This window comes from Uloborus diversus, chromosome 7 (genome assembly GCF_026930045.1).
Source record: "Uloborus diversus isolate 005 chromosome 7, Udiv.v.3.1, whole genome shotgun sequence".
NCBI classification, from domain to species: domain Eukaryota; kingdom Metazoa; phylum Arthropoda; class Arachnida; order Araneae; family Uloboridae; genus Uloborus; species Uloborus diversus.
In genome coordinates, this window is record NC_072737.1 from 7,402,188 (window position 1) to 7,429,942 (window position 27,755).

General features: G+C 36.5%; 1 protein-coding gene across 1 annotated transcript in view; it reads right to left on the reverse strand.

The window, feature by feature from the left end:
- Nucleotides 1-8,399: 8,399 nt before the first annotated feature.
- Nucleotides 8,400-27,755, reverse strand: part of LOC129226211 (uncharacterized) — a 37,127-nt gene continuing 17,771 nt past the window's right edge. Inside the window, exons 2-4 of the mRNA XM_054860810.1 lie at nucleotides 11,967-12,060; nucleotides 9,554-9,735; nucleotides 8,400-8,643 (exon numbers count right to left, since the gene is read on the reverse strand). Coding sequence (XP_054716785.1) covers nucleotides 8,521-8,643; nucleotides 9,554-9,735; nucleotides 11,967-12,060 — 399 coding nt within the window. The 3' untranslated portion in view covers nucleotides 8,400-8,520. The remainder of the gene's footprint in view (nucleotides 8,644-9,553; nucleotides 9,736-11,966; nucleotides 12,061-27,755) is intronic.

A 27,755-nucleotide genomic window follows, 5' to 3' on the forward strand; every position in this document is an offset into this window, starting at 1 on the left:
TTCTGATTTTTTAGTTCCTTAGAGTATTTTTGATTGAATAAATATATGTGGACCCCATCATTATAATTATTCTTTTGGTTAATAGTCGAAATTATTTAACAGTTGAGTTTTGGATATATACTATGAAACCATATCCAATGTCTTTTTTTGCTACAATGTTGCCATTTTAATGTGTATGTACAAAAAACGCTTTTTTTTTTCTGTTGAATTTGGAACCATTCGATTGCAAAGATTTATCCTGAGTTTTGTAGCATACTCAAAAATGGTAGACTTCAAAAAAGAAATAGTTGAAGAAGAAGAGAATGTTGTATCAGATTGATACATAAGTATATCACTGTGCCTGTAATGTGAAGTTTTGTTTTTATTTAAATAAAGTCAGCAAAGATTACCATGTGCGTTTGTCTTTTAGTTTTTGCTTAAAACTTCCTTTTGAATTTATAGCCATAACCGGATAGGGGGTAAGTTATGTAGTTTAATGTACATCATCAGCGAAAACTACAGTCGAGCCTGTTTATCTCGAAAACCTCTATATGTCGGAAGTTTTTCATTATCCCCGCACATAAAGTATTAATTAAATGTTTTCCACCTTGTTTGTCTCGAATGAAATTTTCTGAAAACCTGTTTATTTCGAATTTCGACTAAAGTGTCTTTCTTGAATTCGATCCACAACGATCTTTATTAACTGGAATTTGGAGACAAAAAGCATTTTTCTTAATATTAGTAGTCACATAATCCTCCAGAATTAAAACTTTATGTACAAGAAGCAAGTTTTCCAGCAATTATATCCATTAGGAAACTGAGAGGAAGGTAACATTGTTGATTAGTAAAATTGCTTCCAAAGTTTTACTTTCGAGTCATTGCTCCAATTACTTATTTTTAGAACTTTTTCAAAACCTCTGTATCTCGAAACCTCCATATCTCGAATTTTTCTTTTCTTCCGTAAAATTCGACATAGACAGGTTCGACTGTACAAAATAATCCAAAGGGGACCACATATTTTCTGTTTGATTTTTTAACAGTAGGTTTTTTTTTTCCTTTCTCTTTTCTTTTTGCATTCTTTTTCCATTTTATATCAGAGCGCCCAATCAGCAAGTCCCTTTGGTTACTAGCGCAGCAAGAAATACCTTCTGGAGGGTTCTTTTTTAATCGAAAATACGATCAGAACTGTCCTTTCATTTCTATAAACTACCATATTAGAATTGGCATTCATATTAAAATTATTGCCTGTGGGCGGTGTCTTTGGGGCATTTATTATGCACCTTCCCACACCTCTTCAATTTTTTATTTTGCTTATTATTTACTTATTTTTTTTGGAATTTTTAATTTGGATGAACTTCTAGTTGAGGCAGACATTTCAACATGTAACCGAAGTTTCAAACTCTTTTTTTTGGTTGTATCATAAACAGTTTTCATTTCATTTCAAGCACATTTTAGAAATAGAAAGGGAACTTAACAAAAATTAAATGTTTACGAAACATTTAGAGCATACAGATGATTAGCTATTTTCTTTTTCCTTTGAAGGGGGGGGGGCGGGGGTAGCAGTCATATGTATAAAAATATATATATAATGCCAATAAAGACCGAAACTGGAGAACTGAACGTTAGGTCATTCGCCGATGTCTTTCGTATGGATGTTGACATTTACCAGGACTTTCTCTGTAGCATCCACACATTAAGGATTTGAGCACTTGCCCACTTACCATTTGGACTGTCAAAACTTGTCACATGATTATGTACCCTTAAAAGTTCCAACAAACTCCAAGCTATAAAAAATCTGCACCTTTTTTCACTGTGAAAAATACAGACAGTTGCCGTTCATTATGAACTGTTTTTCCCCCGTAAGCCCCCTTTAATGGCCTAAACACTTTCCCCCAAAACCATCTGGGTGCTGAGAAAATCAGAATTCCGTCACGTCCTAACAATCTGATATCCATATCTAACCGACAGCTCCAGAAGGCAAAGAAAAGATGGGAATAAAGGTTAATATAATTGAACATATTTCAGTTGTAAAAATAGGTCTTGGTTGGCAGTAAGTTTTCCAAGTAGCGAATTTCCAAAAAAGTACGAAAGTCCTCCGAATCGACTGCAACAGAAAGCCATTCAGCAGTTTCGTATAGAATTGAATTCTGTTCGAAATTCAAGCACCGACAAACCAAATGAGGCAGTGAGAAGGAAAGGGATAATACTAGTAATAGTACTATCTTTAATACTGGCGTAAGTGGCAAAATTAAAAATTTGGATTTAACCAGTACAAATGGTAGGTGAACCTCTCCTCTGTTTTGCGGCAAGAGTGTACTAGTAACCTTGGTAGGTGCTGCTGTACCGCATGATTTAGAAAAAATTTTCAATGAAAGCCTACCTAGGATCTGATCTTAAAACGAGTTTTACTCAAAACTTGAAAACATCCACTTGCACCCTTTGCTTCTCAACTGCCTCAAATCGTGTCGAGATTCGGAAGACGCGCGCCAAAAAGAGAACCACTGGGTTTCACTTTGACAAAAAAGTTACAGAATTGTTATGATTTTACAGTCGAAGCGTTTCCATTCGATATGACGTCATAACGCACTTAACAAATCATGTTCATCAAGGAAAAACATTTCCTGAGTGCGTGTATTAAACTACGAAGAATCAATGGCGTTTGACAGTCATTGGACATCATGGCTTTGGCCGAGACACGTAACAACAGATTTAGAAACAGATGACGTCGAAACTGCCTTGGTAACGTCATATGTTATTTTGTCAACCTGCATTCCAATTATCCATTTCCGAGACATTGGATTCAGATGGCAAAACGATCGTACAATTAAAACTTATTGACTTGTTCACTGTAACAAAAACCTTTAGTTTTGTTTACTTTTAAAAAGTGAATCTGGGGATCTCGGTGGCGCTGTGGTAGAAGCTGTGTCTTCTAAGCCAGAGGTGGGGGTTCTTTCCCACCTCGCCCTGGATGTTCTTCCATTCTCATATATTGTAAATCTTTCATTTGTATTGTCCTGCGAATAAAATTTGGAAAAACGTTGTGCATTATTGGAGGTATAAAGCTACTCCGCTGAGAATAGCTAAACACCTTGATGTGTGTTATCAAATCAAGTGAATCTGAACCTTCAATTAAAGTGTTGCAAAGACCTCAAAGTGTGTGAAGAAGAAGCCGACGAACCTTCAATGGAGTAGCTGGTGAGACAAGTGAATATTTTTTGACCTGCTGTTTATCGTACGAAAAACATGTGGTAAACCTACCTCAGTTTGATGGAAGTATTGAATGAGCAAATGGTCTTATACGTTTACTTTGTCAAGACATTTATAATAGTTTAGACCAAGGTTAATGACTTGTTAACATGTCTAAAATCAATAACTGCAGGAAGAACTTGGTTTTCTAAAAGTAGAGGCCTGGTGTTTTTTAACCGCTGTCCTCTCATCTAGATTCAAGAATCTGTATCTGATCAAAATATAGATCGTGTGACGCGTGCGGGGGAACAGAATGAAGGTTACTCTGCTTTTACCCATTGTGCTGCCAACCACCGCGATGAAGACATACACAGAAGCATACATAGTAAGTACTTTTCTTTATCCTCTTATACCAAAAGAACGAGCTTGTAATTTAATCTGTTAAATGAAAATGAGTGCTTTTGCTTCAATCAGCAATTTGATGAATTTTTGTGATCTTGATGAAAAATGTGCTTGTTTTTAAGTTGGTCGGAATCGGTGGTGTAGTCGAGGGACAGGGTATGTTATCCAAGAAGGTCTTTTTGGAGATACCTCCTAAACGTAGAATATTTCCTTTTTCGACCATAGATAATGACTAAAACTAAACATATATCCTCCTCCGAATATTTTTCTGGCTGGGTCACTGTCGGGGAAGGGGGGGGGGGGATACTTCTTCCTTTTTAAATTTTTTACTAGTGCTCTTCTACTTCTTTAAACTCTTGCACCAGCGTCCTATCATTTTTTCATTATGCTTTCTTTAGCTCATATCTGTACTAAACGTCACCTCATTTTTTCTCCAGGACTACAGCGCTGGTCAGAATCTGAAGATAGTTGATGTGTCCTCAAATTGCTTCATAAAACATTAATTGAAGCACGTAGAAGCCAGGGTTTACCAGGGTCCACATCCTTAGGGTGATAGTACATCCCTCTCGAATGTTAGGAAGCACCTCCCCTCCCTCTCCACATAAGAACGAGTGCCCCCGAAAATAAAGTCTCTGGTCAACTTATGATTGACCGCTATATACCAGGACGGGTGCCCTGCACTAAAACTTAGTGACGTTAACCATGTTATGAAATATTGGAGAGTGGCATAGGTGCTATCTGTGCATTTGCAAAATGAACTATTTATGGTTTTGTAAATTGTGCTAAAAAACTAAAGTAATTCATTCTCTAACATCAATGCTACTTTTAGACAAAATTGTTGAAGTTAGATCAAAGGGATACATGAAATCGTATGCAACCATGACCCAACTATATATAATTTTGGATTACAGTGAAACCTGTGTAAGCTGATTACTTGCGGTGCACTACTTTTAGTGGTCAACTTATAGAAATTGAATTATACGGTATAGATCTAATTATGTGCCTGAAAATAGCGGTCAACTTAGACAAGTGGTCAACTTACAAGGGTAGTCAAATTTACAGGTTTTACTGTATTTGCAATAAATATTTCTGGAATTAAATGATATTGTGGTGAATTACATTAAAAGCAACTTGTCATAGTGTACCGTAACGCTAATTATTTTCCGTTATAGTTTTGCTTCGATTTCAAAAGAATGTCTCTTAAATATGGTTAAGGAAAATTATTCGTTCCCCCCCCCCCTCCTCTCTCATTTCAGTTGAAATTTGCAATCATGAGAGTAATTGTTATTAGATACTTTCTCCTTAATAAAGCAGTCTTAAAGTATTTTCCATTTTTTCTCTTTCTTAAACAAATTTTATATCACTTCGTATTGGTGCCCCCCCCCTTTTTTTTTAAATTTGTGATACTGCTTAGAACAGTGTTTCTCAACCTGGGGTCGATCGCCCCCAAAGAGGTGATTTAGCTAGACGACAAATTCGTGAGGGGCGATGACGATGAGTATTTAAATAAGCCAGCGAATATCGAAATTGAAAACGAAATCGATTGTTAAGAATTCAGACAAGGATTCACACGTTAAAAATAGAACAATTTAAAGTTCAGAGGCTTCCTACTGTTAATCAGATGGTTTTACTTATCCTCTCCGATGGTCCAAATTTAATCTTATTCGTTTCATATTCTTCAACATTTTCATAAGTGGTGGCGATTAGGGCTTAAAAGTGGGGGGGGGGGGAAGAGAAAGACAATTAGAGCCTGATTACCGCAGGGGCATGTGGGGCACAGGCCCCTCCTTTTAGATTTCAGGGGGCCCGAAATCCCCTTAATTTATCATACTAATAAAAAATAAATAATGATTTCACTCAGAATCTGGAGTACAATGATATCATTGATAGTTTTGCAAATGCCAAAACAAGGAAAAAAAAATCTATTTGTTGATAAAAATTCCCCTTCAAAATGTCTTTGCAAATCAGAAAACCACTCCAAATTTAGTCTGTATTTGCTATTAAAAGTTATATCATAGATAATTTTGGCATTTATGGTTTACTGCAACCGGCAAAGTTTAACCGCACATTTTATATATTTATCGTATACTACTATATCTCTTCTACTTTTTAAATGTATGTATTATATTGTGGTACCACCAAATTTAGTATGGTTGTGTAAAGACGCAAGTATCGAATTATTTTATTGCTTCAACATATATAAAAAGCGGGAATGGGGGGGGGGGGGGTTGCACAAAATGAATTTCGTGCTCAGGGTCTTAAAAAATCTTAGTCGGACCCTAGGGGGGGGGGGGGTCTGAAATAGAAATGTGCCCCATGTCCAATGTCAGGATGATCGGGCTCTGAAGACAATAAAATGCCATGGGACTTTTAGCGGCAGCAAACAATGAAATATAAAAGAAAAACAAGTACAAAATTTTGTTCGGGATGGTTTAAGGTGGATATTGATATGTCTAACGTCTTATCTCACGTTTTTCTTAAGATTTTGGTGAATTTTGTAAGCAACAACTTTATCCGAAGAAACACTTAGACATAAATTAGACTTACATTTTTTACCCCGAAGTATTTTGAGGCGTCACAAACACTTGGTAATAATTTTGTTAATCAAGTACGGCTTGTTTAAATAAAACAATTGATTTACCAATAGCTAAACAATGAATACATAAACTAAAAGTTATTGCTTGTGCCTAATAATGTTTCGTAAATAAATAATCCTTCATTATGTTTTGAAAATTTTGATGTTTCTTTTTTACTTTCTTCTATATCTAATATATAGAAGAAAGTATTGGATTCGTGCAAATTTTCGAATTTCGAATTTTGACGGATTCGAACGTTTTGAGGTGTGCTGAGTCCATTTCGACCATTTTTGGAAAATGTCTGTCTGTCTGTGTGTGTGTGTGTGTGTGTGTGTGTGTGTGTGTGTGTGTGTATGTATGTGTGTCACGTCTGTGTGTGACCAGTTTTTTGTGGCCGCTCTACAACAAAAACTACCGCATGAAATCGAACGAAATTTAGTACACATATGTGCCCCTATGTGAACTTGTGCCCATTAGTTTTTGGCGCGAATTCCTCCAAGGGGGGTGGAGCAATGGGACGTTTTTCGAGTTACGCGTGCTTGCTATTCCTCAGGAAGTAACTGGCGGAATCAAACAAAATTTGGTCCATATGTTGGTATTAACAGGAACAGGTGCTGATTCAATTTTGGTGTCAATAACTCAAACGGGGGTTGAGCTATAGAACGTTTTTTGTCGTCAATTGTGACTGCTGTATCTCAAGAAATAATGAACGGAATGAAAGAAAAATTTATCGGCAAGTAGCCCTTAGTGGGTATAAGAACTGATTTTATTTTTGTGTCAACAGCTAAAAAGGGGGTAGCGCAATCACCCGTTCTTTTTTTCCATTGTGAGTGCCCTATCTCAAGAAGTAATGCTACGTTCTGGTTGAAATTTGGAATATATGTGAATCCATATGTAAACAGGCTTTGGTTCAATTTTGACGCCAATCGCTCCAAGAGGTGTTGATTTTTTTTTTTTTTTTTTGCGAATAAAAATATTTTTATTAATGCAACAATAAGAAAGATAAATCGTAATAGATTGTCGTCTGCGTATTTCTCGTGATAAATGTTAATATTATCTCAATGATTTAAAATTTTTAACTGTTAACTTTCAATTTTCGCAAGGCTTTTAAAATAACTTTCAATTTTCGCTAATAATTCAGACATTGGGATGGTCGTCAAGTTTTTGCATGTGTCAAATATTGCTTCCTCGTCAAGCATGGGGAGGGATCAGAAAAAAAAAAAAAAAAAGAAAAATATAGAAGAAAGTTTCGTGATGGCCACAACATACTAGTTTTTTTTTAATTTCTAGTTTTGGTCTCTAAATTGGAAAATAAAATAAGTAAATGAACCGTAAAAAGTAAAGGGGCGGTTGTCCCTCCTCTCCCCCTTCCCCGAATCGCCGCCACTGATTTTCATACATTTTTCAGTGAATTGTTGGGTGACGTGCCCCATTGTTCCCATTCTTTCTGAAGATTAGATTTCTTATTTTGCCGGACTAGAGCCGCTATATAGATAGGCCAATGCATCAGCTTAAGTTTAGCCATCTTGGATCGGATTTTTCATTGTTGCACTGCTGGGTTACCACAGCAAAGTTTCGGATTTCGCCAAATTTGCTGAAAATAATATTTATTTAATAAACAATTCACGTGCCGCTAATAATTGCTCACAGTGAACAATCACCAGACGCGACAACTCGCAAGAAAAGACAACCACTTAAACACGCGCTCCGATGCAAAAATGCTGAATCTTAAGCTGATGCGTCGGCTCGTATATATAGGGGCCTTATGCAGGACGATTGATTTCATGACGTGTTTAATGACGTCAGTTGTTAGTGCGTTGAGTTAAGGCCTCTATATATACGAGCCGACGCATCAGCTTAAGATTAGCCATTTTGGATCAGAGCGCGTGTTTGAGTGGTTGTCTTCCTGGCGAGTTATCGCGTTTGGTGATTTTTCACTGTGAGCAATTATTAGCGGCTCGTGAATCTTTTATTAAAATATTATTTCTGGCAAATTTGGCGAAATCCGAAACTTTGCTGTAGTAACCCTAACAGCGCAACAATGAAAAATCCGATCCAAAATCGCTAAACTTAAGCTGATGCGTCGGCTCGTATATGTAGGGGACCTACGTTGAGTGTCCATCAAATGTTTTCACATACAATCGGCTAACCAATAACCTTTCAGAACGCTTCCGGTAGTCACCAGTGAGCCCGAGTTAACCGGCTGCTTTCTTCCAACATACCCAAAGAAACGATTTTAACAATGGCTGTAAAAAAAGATGTTTATTATTGTAAAAAAAAGAAGCGTTGCTTCCCGCCTCCGAGCAAAAAGCGGGCGCCCACTAGATCACAGAAAATTTTAGCTTTCATAAGACAAGAGGCAGTGTCGTAGGCGAGGTCAACCCGTTTGAATGGAACCGGCTTGATACTTGCAGATGACGGTTTTGACGTCATCCCCGTCCCTTTCCAAAGTGGGATGGTAGCGGATGTAGAGCGTGTTGACGAACGTCCCTGGCGAACACTGTGGAGGAATCAAGAAAGAAATCTTTAGTTGTGATTGGTCCAATTCTTATAATTAAAACAAAAGAAAACAACTTTGAAAACTGTTTGTTGACAGTTTAAACGTACCGACGATTAAAAATTGCTTGCTGGAAAATACGGGGTGATTGAAAAAGAATGGTTGGGTTTCTCAAACAAGCACACTACTAAGAATAAAAATGGTACAAAAATGAAATATCTTTTACATACTTAAATCGTTCTAAAGATGATCGACGTGCCATCCTCCTTGCGCCATAGCATGTACGCAGTCACAGAAGCAATTGTTACAGGATCCTATTTTTGAGTTCGCCAAGTTTAGCATGCACTTGGGGGTGTAAACGCAGTATCCCTTACCCCCATGGGCGCCCATGTGCAAAATTTTAAGGGGGGGGGGCTCAGATATTTTCTGCATAGAAACCGATGTCAGTACAGGTTATAGTTATTAAAATTTTTAATAACTTATTCATTAATGGCCTGAGAAGAAATGTTTTTACATTTTTTTCAAAGAAAAAAAGTACTAAAAGCAAGGAAGTTCTAGTTCCTAGGGGGAGGGGGCTTGAGCCTCCACTTGCCCCTCTATATTGGCGCCCATGTCCCTTACATATCCCCACAGCAAAAATTAACATGGTGTTAGGTCTGGTGACCGAGGGGGGGGGAGGCGATCACAAAGTAATTCGAAGAGAGCTCAGGTGCCTGCTCCTGATTGAGAAACTGGGCGTCGAATATCTCTTGGAAATGGGATCAGGCGATAGTAGTGCCACATTAAACATTGGACGTTGTATCGGGGGATCTATCTCACTAGGTCTGCAAAAGGTGGTGCCTCTAGCAGCCCCATTATAGGTAGGCGAAATAAAGTCACGTTTCTTTCTAAAAAGGTAAAAAGGAAGACTCACCGAGTGTCCTTTGCAGCTTCCACAAGCGTCCGGCGAGACGGTCATGACGTAGGACGTCCTTCTTCGGTCTCCTCTGAGCATGCACTCCCTGGTGGCCTTGGGGCCCATCTGGACCACCCCTCCGAAGGGGTCGGCGAAGTTCATCTTCAGCACCATCTTGCCCGTGTCACACGACAAGCTCACTGGAAGGAAGGGGGTGAGACATAAATTTCTTGTTTTTTACTACGCTGTGAAATGTAAAATTCAATGTTTCGCCATGAAATTGGTTAAATTTAGCAAAGTTTGACAGCAAACCTCGTGTGGGGGTTCAGTTTCACATATGTGTTGGTCAAGGACGGATTCAGAACTTCTTCAAGGGAAGGGCGAAATTGCATGTTTAAAACTTCAATTTTGAAAAAAAATAGACAGTTAGGGACCCTCTCCCCCTATCATTATTGAATATCGTTTAAAATTACATTTTGGGAAGTACAATTTCAAAAAATTAGCAGAGGAAAGAGTTTGAAACTCATTCTTTCCTCTAATGTTACCAAAAATGATTTAAAATCGCAGATTTAAGACTTCAAGGTTGAAATATTCCAAAGCATTTCCGGCTGCTAGCAACCTTAAATTCTTCGCAGACTGTCTAAAAAATAATTTTGGAAACTTCAATGTCGAAAAAATGCCAGTAGTCTCTCAAGCGAGGGGCGATCGCCCCCATCGCCCCTCCCTTGTATCCGTGAATGGTATTGGTGCTTTGACTATCAGAAATACCAAGGTTATTTCTGTGGTTATTTTCCACACGTTGATATGTCTAATTTGACTAATTTCTACTTTACCGATCATGATATGTCTTTAGTTTAGTATTTTTCTACGCTAGAATTCGATATGTTTAAAGATAAAGTTTAGCAGAAAAATAGGAACTACCAAACATCCACTATAATATTAAAATCTGTTCACATCCGTCTGTCTGTCTGAAGATCGATCTTCTCGAGAACCGCTGCGAATCGAGAGTCAAACGAGACACCGATCAATTCAAAAATTTCCAATGAAAACAATAGGGCCAATCTCGTAATTGTACGACTTTAATTAGCGGAGATACTAATTAAAACGTTAATTAACATAACGTTATTCAGGAATTTTTATTTCTTTCCTGTTGCCATTTTGCATATGGGTGAGCAAGTAAAATTCTAATAATTCTTTTAAAAGATTTTTTTGGCTGCTGTCCAAATCTTAAAACATTGTTTCCATCTAGAATGTCATTTTAAATTAATTTAAAATTGGTTGCCCTATTCGGACATAGCCTTTATTTTATCGTCTGTCTTTTTTTATTTTTTACATTCAACGTTCTTAACTCTTTTCAGCATCTGAAAGTTGTTTCTTTAGCTATGTTTATTGATTGTAGTGTAAGTTTATCATTCACCGGCCTCATATTTTGGTACATTTAGGATGTGCGACTAATTATGTTTATTTTGCTGAACTTTTTCCCGTTACATGGGTGAGTTTTCGAATTGTAATAACTCTTTTTCCTTCCTGTTTTTATTTTTGAAATACAGTGTGTATCGTTAAAAGAACACGTTAAATTAAGATTGTTTGGATTTCTTTAAATGAAACAGAGTTGAACGAAAAAAATTGTTTTTATGGATTTTAACTAAAGCTAATTTGGAACCTGATGACTTGGTATTAAATTAAGGCTTATTGGTATTTGTTTAGTCTTGGTGCTTTAGTTTCACGTAATCAACCAAAAAGTGTGTGTCATTTTATGTAAAAAGCTGATTGTAATTGTACATAAATATTTCAGATATAGTCTATCAGATGTAATTCATTTTAACGTGAGCATAGATTATAGTTGATAATGCATATATTTTCATCTTTTGTGCTAATTGAAAATACTCATAACTTGTATCATTGATAACTATGATTGACGTTAAAGAGATTTTTGCCAAAAATATGCTCTACTGGTGTTTTGCAAACCTTGCATTATGCGTATTTATTTACTCTTTAGCGCCTTAGACACTGTCAGAGTAACACAAAAACATAAATTGGACATCTCTTTCATTTTTTAAGTAGCCCGTGCAACGCCGGGCACGCAGCTAGTGATATATAAAAACTGTCGTATAATTCTTCACCAAAAGTTGATAACTCTACATATCATTGTTTTCCCATATCAACTTTTGGCAAACAACCAGATTTAGTAGTACGTTACAGCCCCTTAGCCAATGCGAAGGCAGTACTACATGCAATGTACCAGACAGCCCGGTTATCACATAAAGATACAGCACATTCGTTCTTATTAGAACTCATCAGTCTGGATTAGTGAATAACCGAGCTGGAGGCAGATATCCTCTCACTGAAGTTGAGAGTGCCAACAAACTGGTAGCTAAAATAAATTTTGCTCACCAGAGAAAGTCCGCAGCAAGTAAAGGATTTACATTACCTTTCGTTCTTTCCGATTGGAATTCACTGTCCACTTGTGTTTTTGGCCTTCCATACCAGTTTTGTCGCTGTCGCACTGGATCACTGCTTACGAGCTATAGACAAACACACATCACGTGTTAGGGCAGTCTGAGCAGTAAACGAACGCTAAAGTACACAGTTTTATTTTCAGAAAATCAAAATATCGGTAAAATCTACAGCAATTGGTTGAACATTAAAAAAGCATTTTTATTGATTAGTATGTACTACCATGGGAAGGCAAAGGGCAGTATCAGCAGAAATGAGTTGTTGAGATATTTGAAGAAACGCGTCTTGGATTTCATACCAACAATCGGGATGCTGATGATGAAAGGTAACAAAATTTAAAATAAAGAGGAAGAATATTTTCAGGTAGAGAGAGAGTGCCCTTTACCTTCCCAGGCAGTCTAGTTATTTGAAACAAAATAATAGTTCAAAAAACTAAAAAATCACGCTTTTATTGCAATACGGACTAAAAAGTGAGAGAGTCGAGAAAGTATAAATCATGCAATAAAAAGTAAAAAAATAATCTTCGGATCTTAAGTATGGTAAAATAATTGACCAAACTGTTTGCTTTAAGGGGACCGTAGACCTTCCAAATAGCTCAAATCGGTCAAAAATATATTTTTTTTATTCCGTGGAAATAACAATATATGAAGTGTGCTGAATCGTATGAAAAAAACCTGTAGTTGATCTGATGTTTTATCGCAAAGTTAAATGCGTTTAAAAAAAAAGTAAACAGAGCGTGTTTTCGATTAAAATGGCTGTAAAACATGTAAACAAAGTCGAAAAACTAAGTAAAACTAAGTGTCAAACATGTAAACTAAGTTTCAATAAACTCTTTGGTATTAATGTCAAATATTCAATCATCGTGAAAATATCTTTTGGGAGGTATTAAAATACGAAGATCATGAAATGTAGGTGAAATTAGACTTTAACGTCATTTATCTCGGGCTGGAAAATTCGATGCTGACACAGATTGAAAAAAGCTCCATACGACTTAATTTTTGTTCGATACGCTTCTAATTTCAGAATATGCTACTTAGGTAGTAGTTTGATAAAACTGGGTATGCATTAAGGTTTAAGAGAATTTTATGTTGCTTAAAAATATTAAAGTTTTGATTTTTATGAAAAATTCGCTACAAAAACTATTGCTTTACGCGAAAAAAAATACTGTGCAGTTAATAATGGACCAATCCTTAAATGGATACCCAAAGTTCTTGGCAATGTTCTGTTCTCTGATAAAATGCAAATTGTTTGAGAAAAAAGCAAAAATTCAGTCGCGTGGAGCATTTAAAAATTTTTATTCTCAATTTCAAAATTTTTAATTTTAATTAAATTTTTATTTTGTTGCACTATTTTTGCATGCTAATAAACTTACTAACTTTTATGCCCAGTTTCATATTTCAAAATTAATAAATAAAAGGAAAAGCTTTCAAGGTCCACCGTCCCCTTAAGAAAAAAAAAAACCGTGGGGTACTGTCTATTTACAATTTTGCAAGGACAGCAAATGGAAGAAATTTATGACAGTTGATATGAAGCCCCCCCCACGCTTTTTTTTACATTAAAGTGAATTGTTTAATCAATTATTTTACGATACTTAAGATCTAAAGATCAATTTTTACTTTTTAGTTCTTATTGCAGTAAAAGTGTGATTTTTTAGTTTTTTAAACTTTTCTTTTCTTTTCTTTTTTTTTAGTTTTACTAAAAAATATTTATTTTAACATAATTCGAAATTTTCTATCTTCATGAAATAATCAGGGTTTAAGATAATAAGTACAGTTTAAAAATCATCCGATTATCAGGTTTTCGGATAATCTCTTCAGTTTGGAAATACTCTGATTATCAGGGCTTAGGATAATCCGTACAGTTTCCAAATCGCCTGACTATCGTCTTTTTGATGAATCGGGAAGAGGAGGGGAGGGGGATCTTTTAAAAACTATTGAAGTATTTTCAGTAAATTCCCGTGAAAAATATGGAAAATTGCAGTACTTGTGATTGGTAGACGTGGTAAAGAAGCAAAGGTATAAAAATTGCATGAATTTCTTGGCATGACAGAGAAAAGTGGCTTGAAAATACGGATCGTATTTTCACCTTAATTTAACTGCACTATTATTATTACTGATATTAGCTGTCAAAATTCGAGCAATAATTTTATTGCTTTTCCGTCTATTCCTGCTTTCCAGTCCGAACCGTTAGTGTCCTTTTTGGAGGAATAGTACTTTGTTTTCTTTTAGACAGGAGATAGGTTTTTTACTTTTAAACGCAATTTAAAATTATAATCACTCATTGAAAACCATTTACTGGTAAACGTTTCGCTACTTTTACCAATTTAAAGAGGACGATGATTCCCCCCCCCAGCTCCCGCATTAAGGCAAATTATAAGAAAATTACTCTTTGAGTAAAATAAACGAAGAACGAAAGCAAATTAAAATAAATAAATATAAAAAAAAAATTATATTAATTTGAATTTTTGGCATCTTGAATTCAAATCATGTTTTTCGCAATCACGAGCGTGTGTGTGTATGAATGCGCGTGTGTGTTTGTGTAGGCGCATGTGTGTGGATGTATGCATGTGTGTGCGTGTTGTGTATGCAGTGCTGTGTGTGTGTGTGCGCGCGCGTGTGTGTAGGCGTTCGTGTGTATGTAGGCATATGTAATTGTGTCTGTGTGCAGGTGTGTGTGTGTAGGAGCGTGTGTTTGTGTCTGTGCGCAGGCATGAGTGTGTGTAGGCGTGTGTGTGTAGGATATGGACGCAACCTGGAGACGGTTTTCGCAAGAGGAGCAGCATCGTGAGGCCGGTCGACGGCGGTGCTGGCAGAGGGTGCTGGTGGGAAAATAAAATGATAGGAATTCAAAACAGTCAAGTGAGAACAATAAGCAATCTTGGTTGCTCAATAAATAAATTGTAGTGCAGTTCGCACCCTGATGTTCCTTGGGAGTTTTGTGCCAAGTTTCATGACTCTGATACCAAAATGTATCAGAAGAAAAAGGGTTATAGATTTTGGAAAGTTAAAATTGCGAAGAAAAGGCCAATAACTCCAAAAAACCGCTAATTTTCCTGCAAAAACACAAAACACTATACACATGAACTAGAACACCTATAGAGGCCTTAACATGAACTAAGGAAACAAAATGGCCACCAACAAACAAAAAAATACCATTGAGCCTTTTATCATTCTTTAAACGCTAATTATCGTCGTTTTAACCAACTTAGACAGTTGACAGTTCCAACAGTCTGCTGCGTGACGATGGAGAGAGGGACAGGTTTTTGCGGAGCTATTTTCACAATTTTAAAATAGAAGAATCTCTCACTGGTACATTTTCTCTGAGGACCCAACATCAACAACAACTGGTAAATATGTGTACCAGCCAGCAGTTCGAGCTCCAAGCACTAATTTTAGCACCTGTGACTTCCAACTTTTGGCTTTTACCGGATGTCTTTGCATCCAAAAGCTCATAACTTTTGAATTGAAAAAGGGGTTCCTTGAAACCCTGAAACATATGTTTGCAGTATTCTGTATATTTGTGCCATAATTGCGTTGGTTTTCTCCAGTTATTCCAACTTCTATGTTAATCCATGTAGTAAACGGGATCAACAAATTATGATAAATTCGTAGTCAAATGGCTTTATGGCAAATACCCGAAATATTCAAAAACTACAAAGTCGCCCGTCAAGGTATGACGAGTGGAAATCGCCTCTCCATTTGAACGAAGCCATTGCTTGTTTGGTGATATTTTCATGGTTGACATTGTAACCCTAACTCCAGTGGATAAATGAACCTTAAACTCCAGTAGGTAGCGCTCATTGTTGACCATTTTTCGGTTCTTCATTCCCCTGAAATGATACAGTCTTACCAGTAAAACAGTTCAATTTTTAACCGACTTCAAAAAGGAGGCGGTTATCAATTCAAACCGTATGTGTTTTTTTTTTTTTTTTTTTTTGTTTGTCCACTCACAGCGTCTTACCTAGTGGACCGATTTTGATGATTATTACTTCCTTTTACAAAAAAGGAAGTATTGTATTCGCGAAAAAATTTTCACTCAAAAATCGCCCTTAATTTCCATTTTGCTCACCCCCAAATGAATGTTGAGTTTTTTTTTCGATTCGACCACATGCGGAAAAGTGCCTAAGAATGTATAGACACGCGAAATATCCATTTTGACCATCACCGAGGTAATTACAACGACTTTTCTCGTGACGTCTGTATGTATGTGCGTATGTGCGTATGTATCTCGCATAACTCAAAAATGGTATGTCCTAGAAAGTTGAAATTTGGTACATAGACTCGTAGTGGGGTCTAGTTGTGCACCTCCCCTTTTGGTTGCTTTCGGATGTTCCTAAGGGGGTCTTTTGCACCTTTTTGAGGGGAAATCATTGTTAATTTCGATGTAAACTCAAGTGGCGTTATAATTTGTCGGACACTTGGCGATATATCGCCAGTCTTTTGGTCGCCAAGTTTTGTCGCCAACTTGGCGACAAATTTGGCGGAGTTTTTTTTTTTTTTTGGTTTCAATTTGGCCATTGTTGGTGATATTTAGAGAATAAATATTGAATCACATTAAAATAGCGAATAATGGGGAAATGACATTAAATTGGAGTAAAAGGAAGTCATGTGATGCACACATCAGCTCGTTTTTTTAATGGATTGGGGATGGCTCAACTTAGGTCCCATTACTTTGTTTGACCATATTTGTTCGTTAGAAAAAAAGTAATGGTCAAAAAACAGTAAATTTCATGCAATTTCCCTATTAAATGATTAAACATAAAACTCATTGTTTCAACAATTTGGTGCCATACAACAATAATATTAATAGTAATTGTGGTGATAATTTTGAATGAAGGCTTCTCTGAAGCAAGCATCAAGTTTCTTCAGTGTCATTGCTCTATAGTTGGGGTAAACCTAACGTGGAAGCGAGGTTTATGCAGTAATTAGGATCTGCTTAGCCTTCACAATGCTACTAGGTTAGGTTTGCTTCAACTATAGTAGTATTTTTATCGTTATCATGTATGCCAATAACAGATGATTTGGGTTAAGTAAGGAGATACAGGATTGCACAAAAAGCAACTATGCTGTGAAATGTAAATTAGTTAGGGAAAACGTAATATTTAAATGGTTATAATTAAATTAACACACAAATGAATTCCAGCGAGGAACAAAGATAAATTTTTATTGTCAATCGCTTAAAGTTTAAGGCATGTTTTTATTTTTTTAGTATGGAGCATTTTTATGAAAAAAATAAGATAAAGTTTCGTTATAGTAACTTCTCAATATTTCTGAAATACATTTACACTAAAAAGAATAAAATAAAAAAAAAAATTTGAAAAAAAAAAAAAAAAAAAAAATAGAAACGACTTCAAAATTGCTCTAAAAAGTGAAAAATAATTTTATTCTTTAAACACCATCGATAATACTTTTAAACATAAATTTTGAAGTTGGCGCCAAAACGATCGATAAAATCATTCACAGCCATAACTCAACTACAACTATAAATTAAACCAGGCCCAGTTTCTTCACTACCACATGCATTACGCATTGATGACAGCATATTTGAGTAACGATATAAATGTTTCGTTCCAAACTTTTGGATGATTTTTTGATAACAATATGAACGAAGCATGGTTACACTGGATTTTACTTTTGGTTTTTGCGCCAACTTCAAAAATTATCTTTAAAAGTATTATCGATGGGGTTTAAAGAATAAAATTATTTTTCCCTTTTTAGAGCAATTTTGAAGTCGGTTCTATTTTTTTCCAAAATTTTTTTATCGGATCAAGTTCAGCATTGTCACGATAAAGCCTTTCCCTGCATGTTAAACATGACCAAAACACGTTATCAAACGATCATGTCGTAGCGCAATTTTCATTGTTGAAACACGCGGGTTACTCGATCACCGGCTATTATATATAAGAGGATGATTATCAGTGTCTCGGCTTATCGAGTAAAACCTTTTTCCCCCATTGGTGCTGATTGCTAGACACCAGTGCTGTGTATCTAGGGATTACGCATTACGATACACAATAAAATCCTCCACTACACGACCTCTGTCCCACTTAGTTTCTTTTGGTGGTAAACACCTGATATTCGTAATAGCATGGAAATTGGAGACAAAAAGTGCGGCGCTCATTTGCATTCGACTCCTTTATGAGGTCAATCCAATGTCATCGGTGCCCACTCTCCTGCGGGTTCCTGTTCCGATTTTTGAACACTGATCGACCTTGGCTCCATTCCGACCGCATCAGAACTAGATCCCGAAATCCCACGCTTTCCGCAGAAGTGGCATTTCTTTGTGGCTTGTGGGGTAGGCGGACACGTTCGATGACTCCCAGACGAGAAACTGTTGGATAATTCCGTGAGAAGGGCGTTAGAAATAAATTCCTCTATCTACGGGAATCAGAACGGTGAACTGGGATGGTATGGGGCGTAAGAAGAGCCAGAATTTTTTTCTTGAGGGGAGGGGGTGTTCATATCAAGTCGTATTTTTGCCTTTGTGGGAGTTTGTAGGCCAAATCTGGTCATTAGCTAAAATTTTCTCCTGTGACGGTTTTTTTTTTCATCGTAACAAGAAAGAATTTTTTTTTCTGGTAGCAGTGTGATAATAAACCAAAATATTCTCCTATGGTGAGTTTGACCATAACAAGCCACAATTTTCTCTTGTGGGAGTAGATTTTTGCCATAAAAAGCCATAATTTTCTCCTGGAGGGTCGGTAATAACTGAAAACCAACCGTACCAGCTTAAGTAATTACTTAAGACCCAGAGTTCTTGGTTCTAACCCCCTCTTCGCTGCGTTCCTGATATGGGGGTTCTTGCACCGTTACATTTTTTTGCACTTTAGCCTTTTGTAATGCTGAAATACGTGTGCAGTGGCGCAGTCAGATCTTTTTTTTTTTTCTGCGGATGAAGGTTCAAGTATTTACTAGAAAGATATAAGATGGTACTTTTGTGATGGCTTCAATCAAAGTCCTCCCCCAAAGTGCAAGAGATAATTCACACAAGGTTTCTGACACCTAAGTTTTTCACTGGTTTTTGAACTAACTATAGAAGGGAAAAACCTAACCTGACAGCATTGGGAAGGCTAAGCAGATTCTAATCACAGCATTACGACGCTGCCAGGTTAGGTTTGCCCCAACTATAGGTAAGGAACCACGCATGAAGATGAGGGCATTAATTGCAATGTCTTGATTTTTTAATGAATTGCTCAACAATCAATGCTGTAGAGTCTAGAAAAAAAAAATGTCAGAATGTGAGAAGAAACATTGTGTGAAGGTCAGTCAAGATCTTCTCGACCCTGCCGGTGAAGAATTCTTTCTTCTGTGGAGGATTCTTTCCTCTAGTGGATGATTCTTTCCTCTAGTGCAGGATTCCTTCCTCTAGTGCAGGATTCCTTCCTCTGGTAGAAGATTCTTTCCTCTGGGGTAGGATCCATTCCTCTAGTGCAGGATTCCTTCCTCTGGTAGAGGATCCATTCCTCTAGGGGAGGATCCATTCCTGTAGTGCAGGATTCCTTCCTCTGGTAGAGGGTCCATTCCTCTAGGCGAGGATCCATTCCTCTAGAGCAGGATTCCTTCCTCTGGTAGAGGATCCATTCCTCTGCTGGAGGATCCATTCCTCTAGTGCAGGATTCCTTCCTCTGGTAGAAGATTCATTCCTCTGGGGTAGGATCCATTCCTCTAGTGCAGGATTCCTTCCTCTGGTAGAAGATTCTTTCCTCTGGGGTAGGATCCATTCCTCTAGTGCAGGATTCCTTCCTCTGGTAGAGGATCCATTCCTCTAGTGCAGGATTCCTTCCTCTGGTAGAGGGTCCATTCCTCTAGGGGAGGATCCATTCCTCTAGTGCAGGATTCCTTCCTCTGGTAGAGGATCTATTCCTCTGGTGGAGGATCCATTCCTCTAGTGCAGGATTCCTTCCTCTGGTAGAAGATTCTTTCCTCTGGGGTAGGATCCATTCCTCTAGTGCAGGATTCCTTCCTCTGGTAGAAGATTCTTTCCTCTGGGGTAGGATCCATTCCTCTAGGGGAGGATTCTTCCCTCTGGGGTAGGATCCATTCCTCTAGTGGAGGATTCCTTCCTCTCGGGTAGGATCCATTCCTCTAGTGCAGGATTCCTTCCTCTGGTAGAGGATCCATTCCTCTGGGGTAGGATCCATTCCTCTGGTGCAGGATTCCTTCTTCTGGTAGAGGATCCATTCCTCTAGTGGAGGATTTTTCTTTCAATGGCTCAAGCCAAAGGATACGGATTTACTAAAAAAATATTCAGTTCGGGGATTTTCAGCTATTGGGGAAATCACGTTTCAGCAATTTTTCTTGCATTAAAAACGGTGATGGAAACGCGGGGTAAGTGGAAACAAACCCTATTTCTACGCTTGTGGTAAGTTTTAAAACTAAACTATTGCTGGGGGAAGACTATGTAACATATAGAAGAGAGATTGTGAAAGCTCTACGTGTTTACAAACAATTCTGTAGGCGTCATCATTGTTTAAAGATGACACTGTCAAAAAGTTTTTTATTAAAAAAATTTTTTTTTTTAAAGTTGAGTGATCTTGCATTTTCTTCTCTATTTGGTCTATAAATGCTTAGTAACTGGTTTTAACTCGTTTTACTTGTCAAGTACTGAAAGCTCTTAGTCGTTAATTTCACATTCCCTTCTATTTTTGGTGTGTAGTTGAGGTGTTTCCGTTTACCCCATAAATACTGTAGTCTGGTAAAAATTATAACAGTTTAGTTTCAAATTCTACCCCCCCCCCCCTTTATTTGAAGATGAAATTTTGGTGTAAACTAACTTCACTTTTGTGAGCATTTTACATAAATCCAATCCATAATTTAATTTTTTTGTATTATTTTTCTTTTTAAATGATTTCAGATTACATTTGGAAGATTTGGCGGGGGCGGTGTATTTCATGTATTTCTGCTTTAGCCCTGGCTAATGGGCGGTAATTTACTAATTTACTGGACATATTGAGTATTGTTGGCGGCTAATAAACAGTCATAAAATTAAGTTTTTCAACTTAGTCACTCCCGACTGACCTTACATCAAAATTTTATGTCCCAATTCACCCAGGAGAAAGGGAACGAGATGTCATCAAGTCGAAACATTGACATTTTGTTTTCTTTAATACTAACCTTACTTATAGTCACTCAAATCAACTCCTGGACCAGAATTGCGGCTCAAGTCCTGAACAATTCTTCTTTTTTAATTTTAACCCTTTGAATTTTACATCAGTTTTTAAGGCGTATGTAGTTTTAAATTTCATCGATAGATTTAGCTGTTAATAGTCAATGTGGAAGTTTATTCGGTTTGAACATAAAAATGTTTTTCACAATAAACATGGATGCCCATCTATTATAAGGAAAGGGTACATGGCGCAGACTGCGTCATTGAAATTTTTAGGAGGGGGGTGTTTTAAGGGATATTTTTCTCATTTACGGGGCTCTTGCTCTTGGGGAGGAGGGTGTCTCCGCGATAGTTGGGGGGGGGGGCACCCTTGCTCTTGGAGGGGGGGGAGGCATCCCTGTAATAAATGTTATTTGTTTTAAGCGTATTCGAATAAATATATTGGGTGTCCGAAAAGTCCTTGACACATTTTAAAAAATTCATAGAAAACTAACAAATTGTCGTATGAATTTGCGATTTGCACCAGAATACTTCACAGGTTCAAGAGTTTTTATGACATTGGGGGAAAAAAATGAAAAGGGTGAAAAAAAGAAGAAGAAAAAAGGCATTTCGCAGCCTGGTACGATTTAAAAGTAACTTTTAAATCGTTTTTGTTGACATGGCAAAACGCAAAAAGGAATGAAAATTACTTAACGAAGAATTACAAGCATAGCATATACTGACACCTTGGCTGCGAAATGCCTTTTTTCTTCTTCTTTTTTCCCCTTTTCATTTTTCCCCCCGATGTCATAAAAACTCTAGAACCTGTGAAGTATTATGGTGCAAACCGCAAATTCATACGACAATTTGTTGGTTTTCTATGAATTTTTTAAATGTGTCAAGGATTTTTCGGACACCCTGTATATACACCCGGTCCCCAGGAGCGGATACAAGGGGAGAGTCGTGGGGTCATGATGCTCTCTAAACCATCGACAATATTATCCGTCCACATTGTGTTCAATCACTTCATGAATTTCCTGCAAACATTTTGAGCAATGTTTTCAATTCATTAGTTATTTTCAATAGTAAATATTCGAAATACTACCTCGTTTCATTGCTTATGAAATTAATCTTTACTAATAATAAAGCTGAAAGTCTCTCTGTCCGGAGGATGTGTGTAGGATGTCTGTGACGCGCATAGCGCCTAAACCGTTCTGCCGATTTTCATGAAATTTAGCACAAAGTTAGTATGTAGCATGGGGGGGGTGCACCTTGAAGCGATTTTTCGAAAATTCGATGTGGTTCTTTTTCTATTCCAATTTTAAGAAAAAAAAATATCATAAGATGGGCGAGTAAATTACGAAATTATCATAACGTGGAACCGTAACATGGGCACAAGCCAATTGGCGAGATACGAAATTATCATAACGTGGAACCGTAAGATGGATACAAGCCAACTGGCGAAAAAATTCACCATACATTATTTGTAAATATACAGGCGAACCAAAAGACTTTTTGATTGTTCTATTACGGGCAAAGCCATGCGGGTATCACTAGTTAGTAATATTTATGCTCTGCTAAGTGCTTTATTACTGGCCGATTTGGTGCTTTTTAGTAACACCCAAGCAGTTTCAGAAATGTTTCGTACTTAAAATCGTAGGTTCGCTCATATGTGCGTGTAATGGGGCGGGGGGGGGGAATTCTTCAGCAAGGCCCTCCCCCCTAAAACTGTAGTCTGCATCCGCCACTGTCTCTCCCAAATGTATAGACACAAGTATAAAATAATATTCACAGTAAAAATGAGATTAAAGGAATTTTAATTCCATATGTGTATGAAAATAAACAATAAATGAAACACAAGTTCGAGTTCATTTTATTAGGAGGAAGCATTATGTGTCGAATTTATTTAGAAAATCCGAAAATATTGTGTCACATAATTAAAGACACTTTTAAATGTATAAACTTCATTTAAGGTTGAGAAATTCAATTAAAGTAAAAAGTGACTGCTTTTCGTGGAATGGTTCAATACATTATTTTTACTTTCTTCTATATCTATATATATAAAAATGGACTTTGGTAAATTTGTTCCCTAAGATCTCAGAAACTACCCGGCAGATTTGGCTGAAACTTTCACCGTTTGTTCTTTTTGGTACTGGGGAGGTTTGTAGACCAGTTCGATAAAAATCCGATCGATAGTTCCTTTTTTATTCTAATTTGTCCAAAATTTCGCATAAATGCCCCAATATGACGATTAAAAAATACGTGCACATATTAAAATTATGTGTCCATCGAAAGCGTTTATTCTTCTGCTGAAGATGGCATCTGTTAGAAAGTTCTAAGTTGTATGAAAAACGAGTTATGGGCTTTTTTTGTTCCATGTTCGAAGGCTTTCCTCAATACAATTCATTTTTAGTGTATCATCTCAACTCCAAGTTCAAAGCTAGAATTGTTGAATATTTTTGTGTTTCGTCTGACTGTTTGAGGCTTTTCTCAAGTCAAATCTTAAAATAACGTTTTTTTTCCCAAGATTGGCTAATAATAACTAGATTTGGCTGATTATTTTCCATTTAAACGGAACTTCAATTGTAATTACTGGGTTTTTTTGTAATTATTTGTACTGATTGGACACTAAATCATTATCCAATCTAACAGCAGAAACCTCGCCAAAATTTATGTAGAAAGATTTTAGTAGCGGATGCATTTGGCAGTTTCTTCAACTGTCGCGGTTTTTGAAGACAAAGACTATGTAATAATGTTTGTCAGCTTTCAGAATGTAAAAAAAATATCGCCAATCAAAGAATCTTCAAAAACTTTTTTTACTGTAAAATAATCCAGCAACTAAATTAGGCAAATCCATGAAAAGCACAAAAACTTCCATTAATGTGACTTTGCGCACAAATTCAAACCAGCGCCAAATTTTGCTACTTATTTTGGAAACATTACGGATGAAATTGTTTAGCGCCATTTTATTTTGACCAAAAGTATTTTAGCATATAGCGACAATATCTCTTTAACAAAAATTAGTAACGTACCGTTTTACAAAGTAAGGAGGGGGGGCATTATCCAAGATATCCCAAAACGATTTCTGCAAATTCGATAATATTTTAAATCGCACCAAGAACCCACAATAATTCAAATTTTCCAAAATAACTAAAGCAAGTTTAAGGGGATCACGGGCGCGCGGCTACATTTTTTTAAACAGTTCGTTCTTCAATAGACATACAGAGAAGGTAAGACTCAATATAAAAAAAAATTAAGTATTAACTGATAAAACTTTTTAAACATGTGAAGTTTAATTTCATATTTAGGAAGTTCTTCACATTTGTATACGCTTAAATTTCGTGTTTTCGTTTCTAAATGAATACTATTTTGCTCTTTTTAATTACTGCTACTTTAGTTTTATGAGTAAGGAAGAAGCTAGATTTTAAATCACGTTACAAAGGTGTGTTTTTAAGTTCTTTCACTTAAAACAGAAAACAAATGCAAGTAACGATTGTTTCTCATAATTATTGCTAACCCAGGCAACGCCGGGTATTTTCGCTAGTCTAATATATAGAAGAAAGTATTGGATTCGTGCAAATTTTCGAATTTTGACGGATTCGAACGTTTTGAGGTGTGCTGAGTCCATTTCGACCATTTTTGGAAAATGTCTGTGTGTGTGTGTGTGTGTGTCCGTGTGTGTGTCACGTATGTGTGTGACCAGTTTTTTGTGGCCGATCTACAGCAAAAACTACCGCATGAAATCGAACGAAATTTAGGGGCACACGTATGTGCCCCTATGTAAACTTGTGCCCATTGGTTTTTGGCGCGAATTCCTCCAAGGGGGGTGGAGCAATGGGACGTTTTTTGAGTTTTGCGTGACTGCTATTCCCCAAGGAGTAACTGGCGGAATCAAACATAATTTGGTCCATATGTTGCCCCTGACAGGTACAGGTTCTGATTCAATTTTGGTGTCAGTAGCTCAAACGGGGGCTGAGCTGTAGAGCGTTTTTTGTCGTCAATTGTGACTGCTGTATCTCAAGAAGTAATGAATGTAATAAAACAAAAATTTATCAACAAGTAGTCCTTAGAGAGTATAAGAAAGGATTCTATTTTGGCGTCAACAGCTGAAAAGGGGGTGGCGCAATCGAACGTTCTTTTTTTTTTCCATTGTGAGTGCCCTAGCTCAAGAAGTAATGCTACGTTCTGGATGAAATTTGGAATAAATGTGAATCCATATGTAATCAGGCGTTGGTTCACCTTTGGCGCCAATCGCTCCATGGGGGCTGATTTTTTTTATTTGTGTGAATAAAAATAGCTTTATAATTGCAACAATTAGAAAGATAAATTGTAATAGACTGTCGTCTGCGTTTATCTCGTGCTTTTAATTGCATGGAAATGATCGGAAATATTATCTCAATGATTTGAAATTTTTAACTGTTGCCATCTTGCGTTTGTTAATAAATAAATGTTTGTAATTATTTTAAGCAAGGCTTTTAAAATAATTTTCAATTTTCATTCTTTGCTTTGCTTTTGAGATAAATCAGGAATTGAAATGGTCGTCAAGTTTTGGCATGTGTAATATTGTTTTTGTTGGGAATATTGCTTCCTCGTTAAGCATTGTGAGGGATCAGAATTATAAAAAAAATATAGAAGAAAGTTTCGTGATGGCGACAACATACTAGTTTTCTATGGTTTAAATTATTGTTTCTGAACAAATGAGATATGTTTTCTTTGCAGTGGAACCTTTGCCCTCAAAATCTACAAATTATGTATTTTAACATTAAAGTATTAAATGCTTCAGAAGCAAGTTACAAGAAGTGGACTTTAGATGGCTCGCACGTGACGCATGCAAATAAATTAAACTGCAAGTAACAAAGTTGTTTAATGAAAATATAACTGTGTCAGGAGTATCTTTGTATCAAATGTAAAGATTAAAAAATTTGCTTAACCCATTGAGAAGGAATACTAATGGAGGGAGCCATAGCAAATGTCTCAGGAAAATGAGCGTGGGACCCAATGTTTCCCAGGTCAGGTGACTTGTTTGGCTGGGAAGTTGTCACGTTTTGGCACGCAATCGCTCTTTTGGCATTAAACATTTTTCAGACGACGCGACGGCGCTTATTATGAAGTCGGGGCTACAAATCAGAGCAACTCTGGCTCCAGCTCCTTTACCGCATAATAATAAATAAATAACGGATACAAATACAGGCCTATCATTCAAACTCCTTCTCCCCACTTCTTTCCGGATTTTAAAATATAATATAACTGCATTTTTCATGTATTTTGATGTTTATTTCTTGAAATGACGGCCATATACAAATAGTTTAAAGTGTTCTGTTATTGACTGAAAATTTATGGATTCATATGTATTGTAATCAATGTTTTGAAACGATTTCATACGCAGGCATACTAGTATTTAAATTGAAGCGTAAAAATAGCAAATCTTTATTTTTGCGCATCTGCTGTTCACGGGAGCTTGGCGAGAAGATACTCGCCAACAAAGCAAATGTACACAAAATGCTTAAGAGCCGTTAAAATAATTACTAGTTAAGTAAAAAATGTTTTTATGGAACTAAAATGTTATTTGCACTCAAGATATACAATGTTTTATAACTTTTATAGGTAAAATAAGTACAAAAATTTAAAAATTATAGGCAACTGTGGAATATGTACTCATTGAATGCATATAAATGTTATTTTTTCTTTATTTAGAAGTAAGAAACATTCGTACATGCTAGGGAAAAGTTACTGGACCTCCTGGTGTGGCTTTTTCCTCACAGTTTACAATGCTAGAATACTGCACTATAACTTATAAATCTAATTTTTCCCTTCCACAGTTAAAGGTTGTTGTCATGCATGGCTTCAGCTAATGAAAACTTCTTCAGCGGTTACGGTCAACTCGAAATTGCTCCCCAGGTCACATGGCACTGTTGCCGTATCGGGATAGTAGGGTTGCACTCTCTCCATCTATTCCTTCTCAATGGCTTAACCCTATTGAATTAAAATTTTTCGGAGATATCGCAAAATGTAACAATGAAATTTAATATTCTTTTCTAAGTCCAAATTTTATTGAAAATTTTAATGAAAATTTATATGTAATCTGACCCGTGAGGATTACTTTAATAAGAGGTTCGGCTATCGGGTAAGAAAAGCACCACTGGCACAGGCTCATACCTTTTGTATTGAAAAGTTTGTCATAATTCTTAAACACGTTTCTGCCTTTTTTTTAATGAATTATATTCTACTAGCAAAAATACCCGGCGTTGCCTGGGTCAGTAATAATTATTAGAAAAAATCGTTACTTGCTTTTGTTTTCTGTTTTAAGTGAAAGAATTTAAAACACATCTTTTTGACGTGATTAAAAATCGAGTTTCTTCCTTACCCATAAAACTAAAATAGCAATAAGTATAAAGAACAAAGTAATATTGATTTAGAAACGAAAGCACTATATTTAAGCACTAGCAAAAATACCCGGCGTTGCCTGGGTCAGTAATAATTATTAGAAAAAATCGTTACTTGCTTTTGTTTTCTGTTTTAAGTGAAAGAATTTAAAACACATCTTTTTGACGTGATTAAAAATCGAGTTTCTTCCTTACCCATAAAACTAAAATAGCAATAAGTATAAAGAACAAAGTAGTATTGATTTAGAAACGAAAGCACTATATTTAAGCACTAGCAAAAATACCCGGCGTTGCCT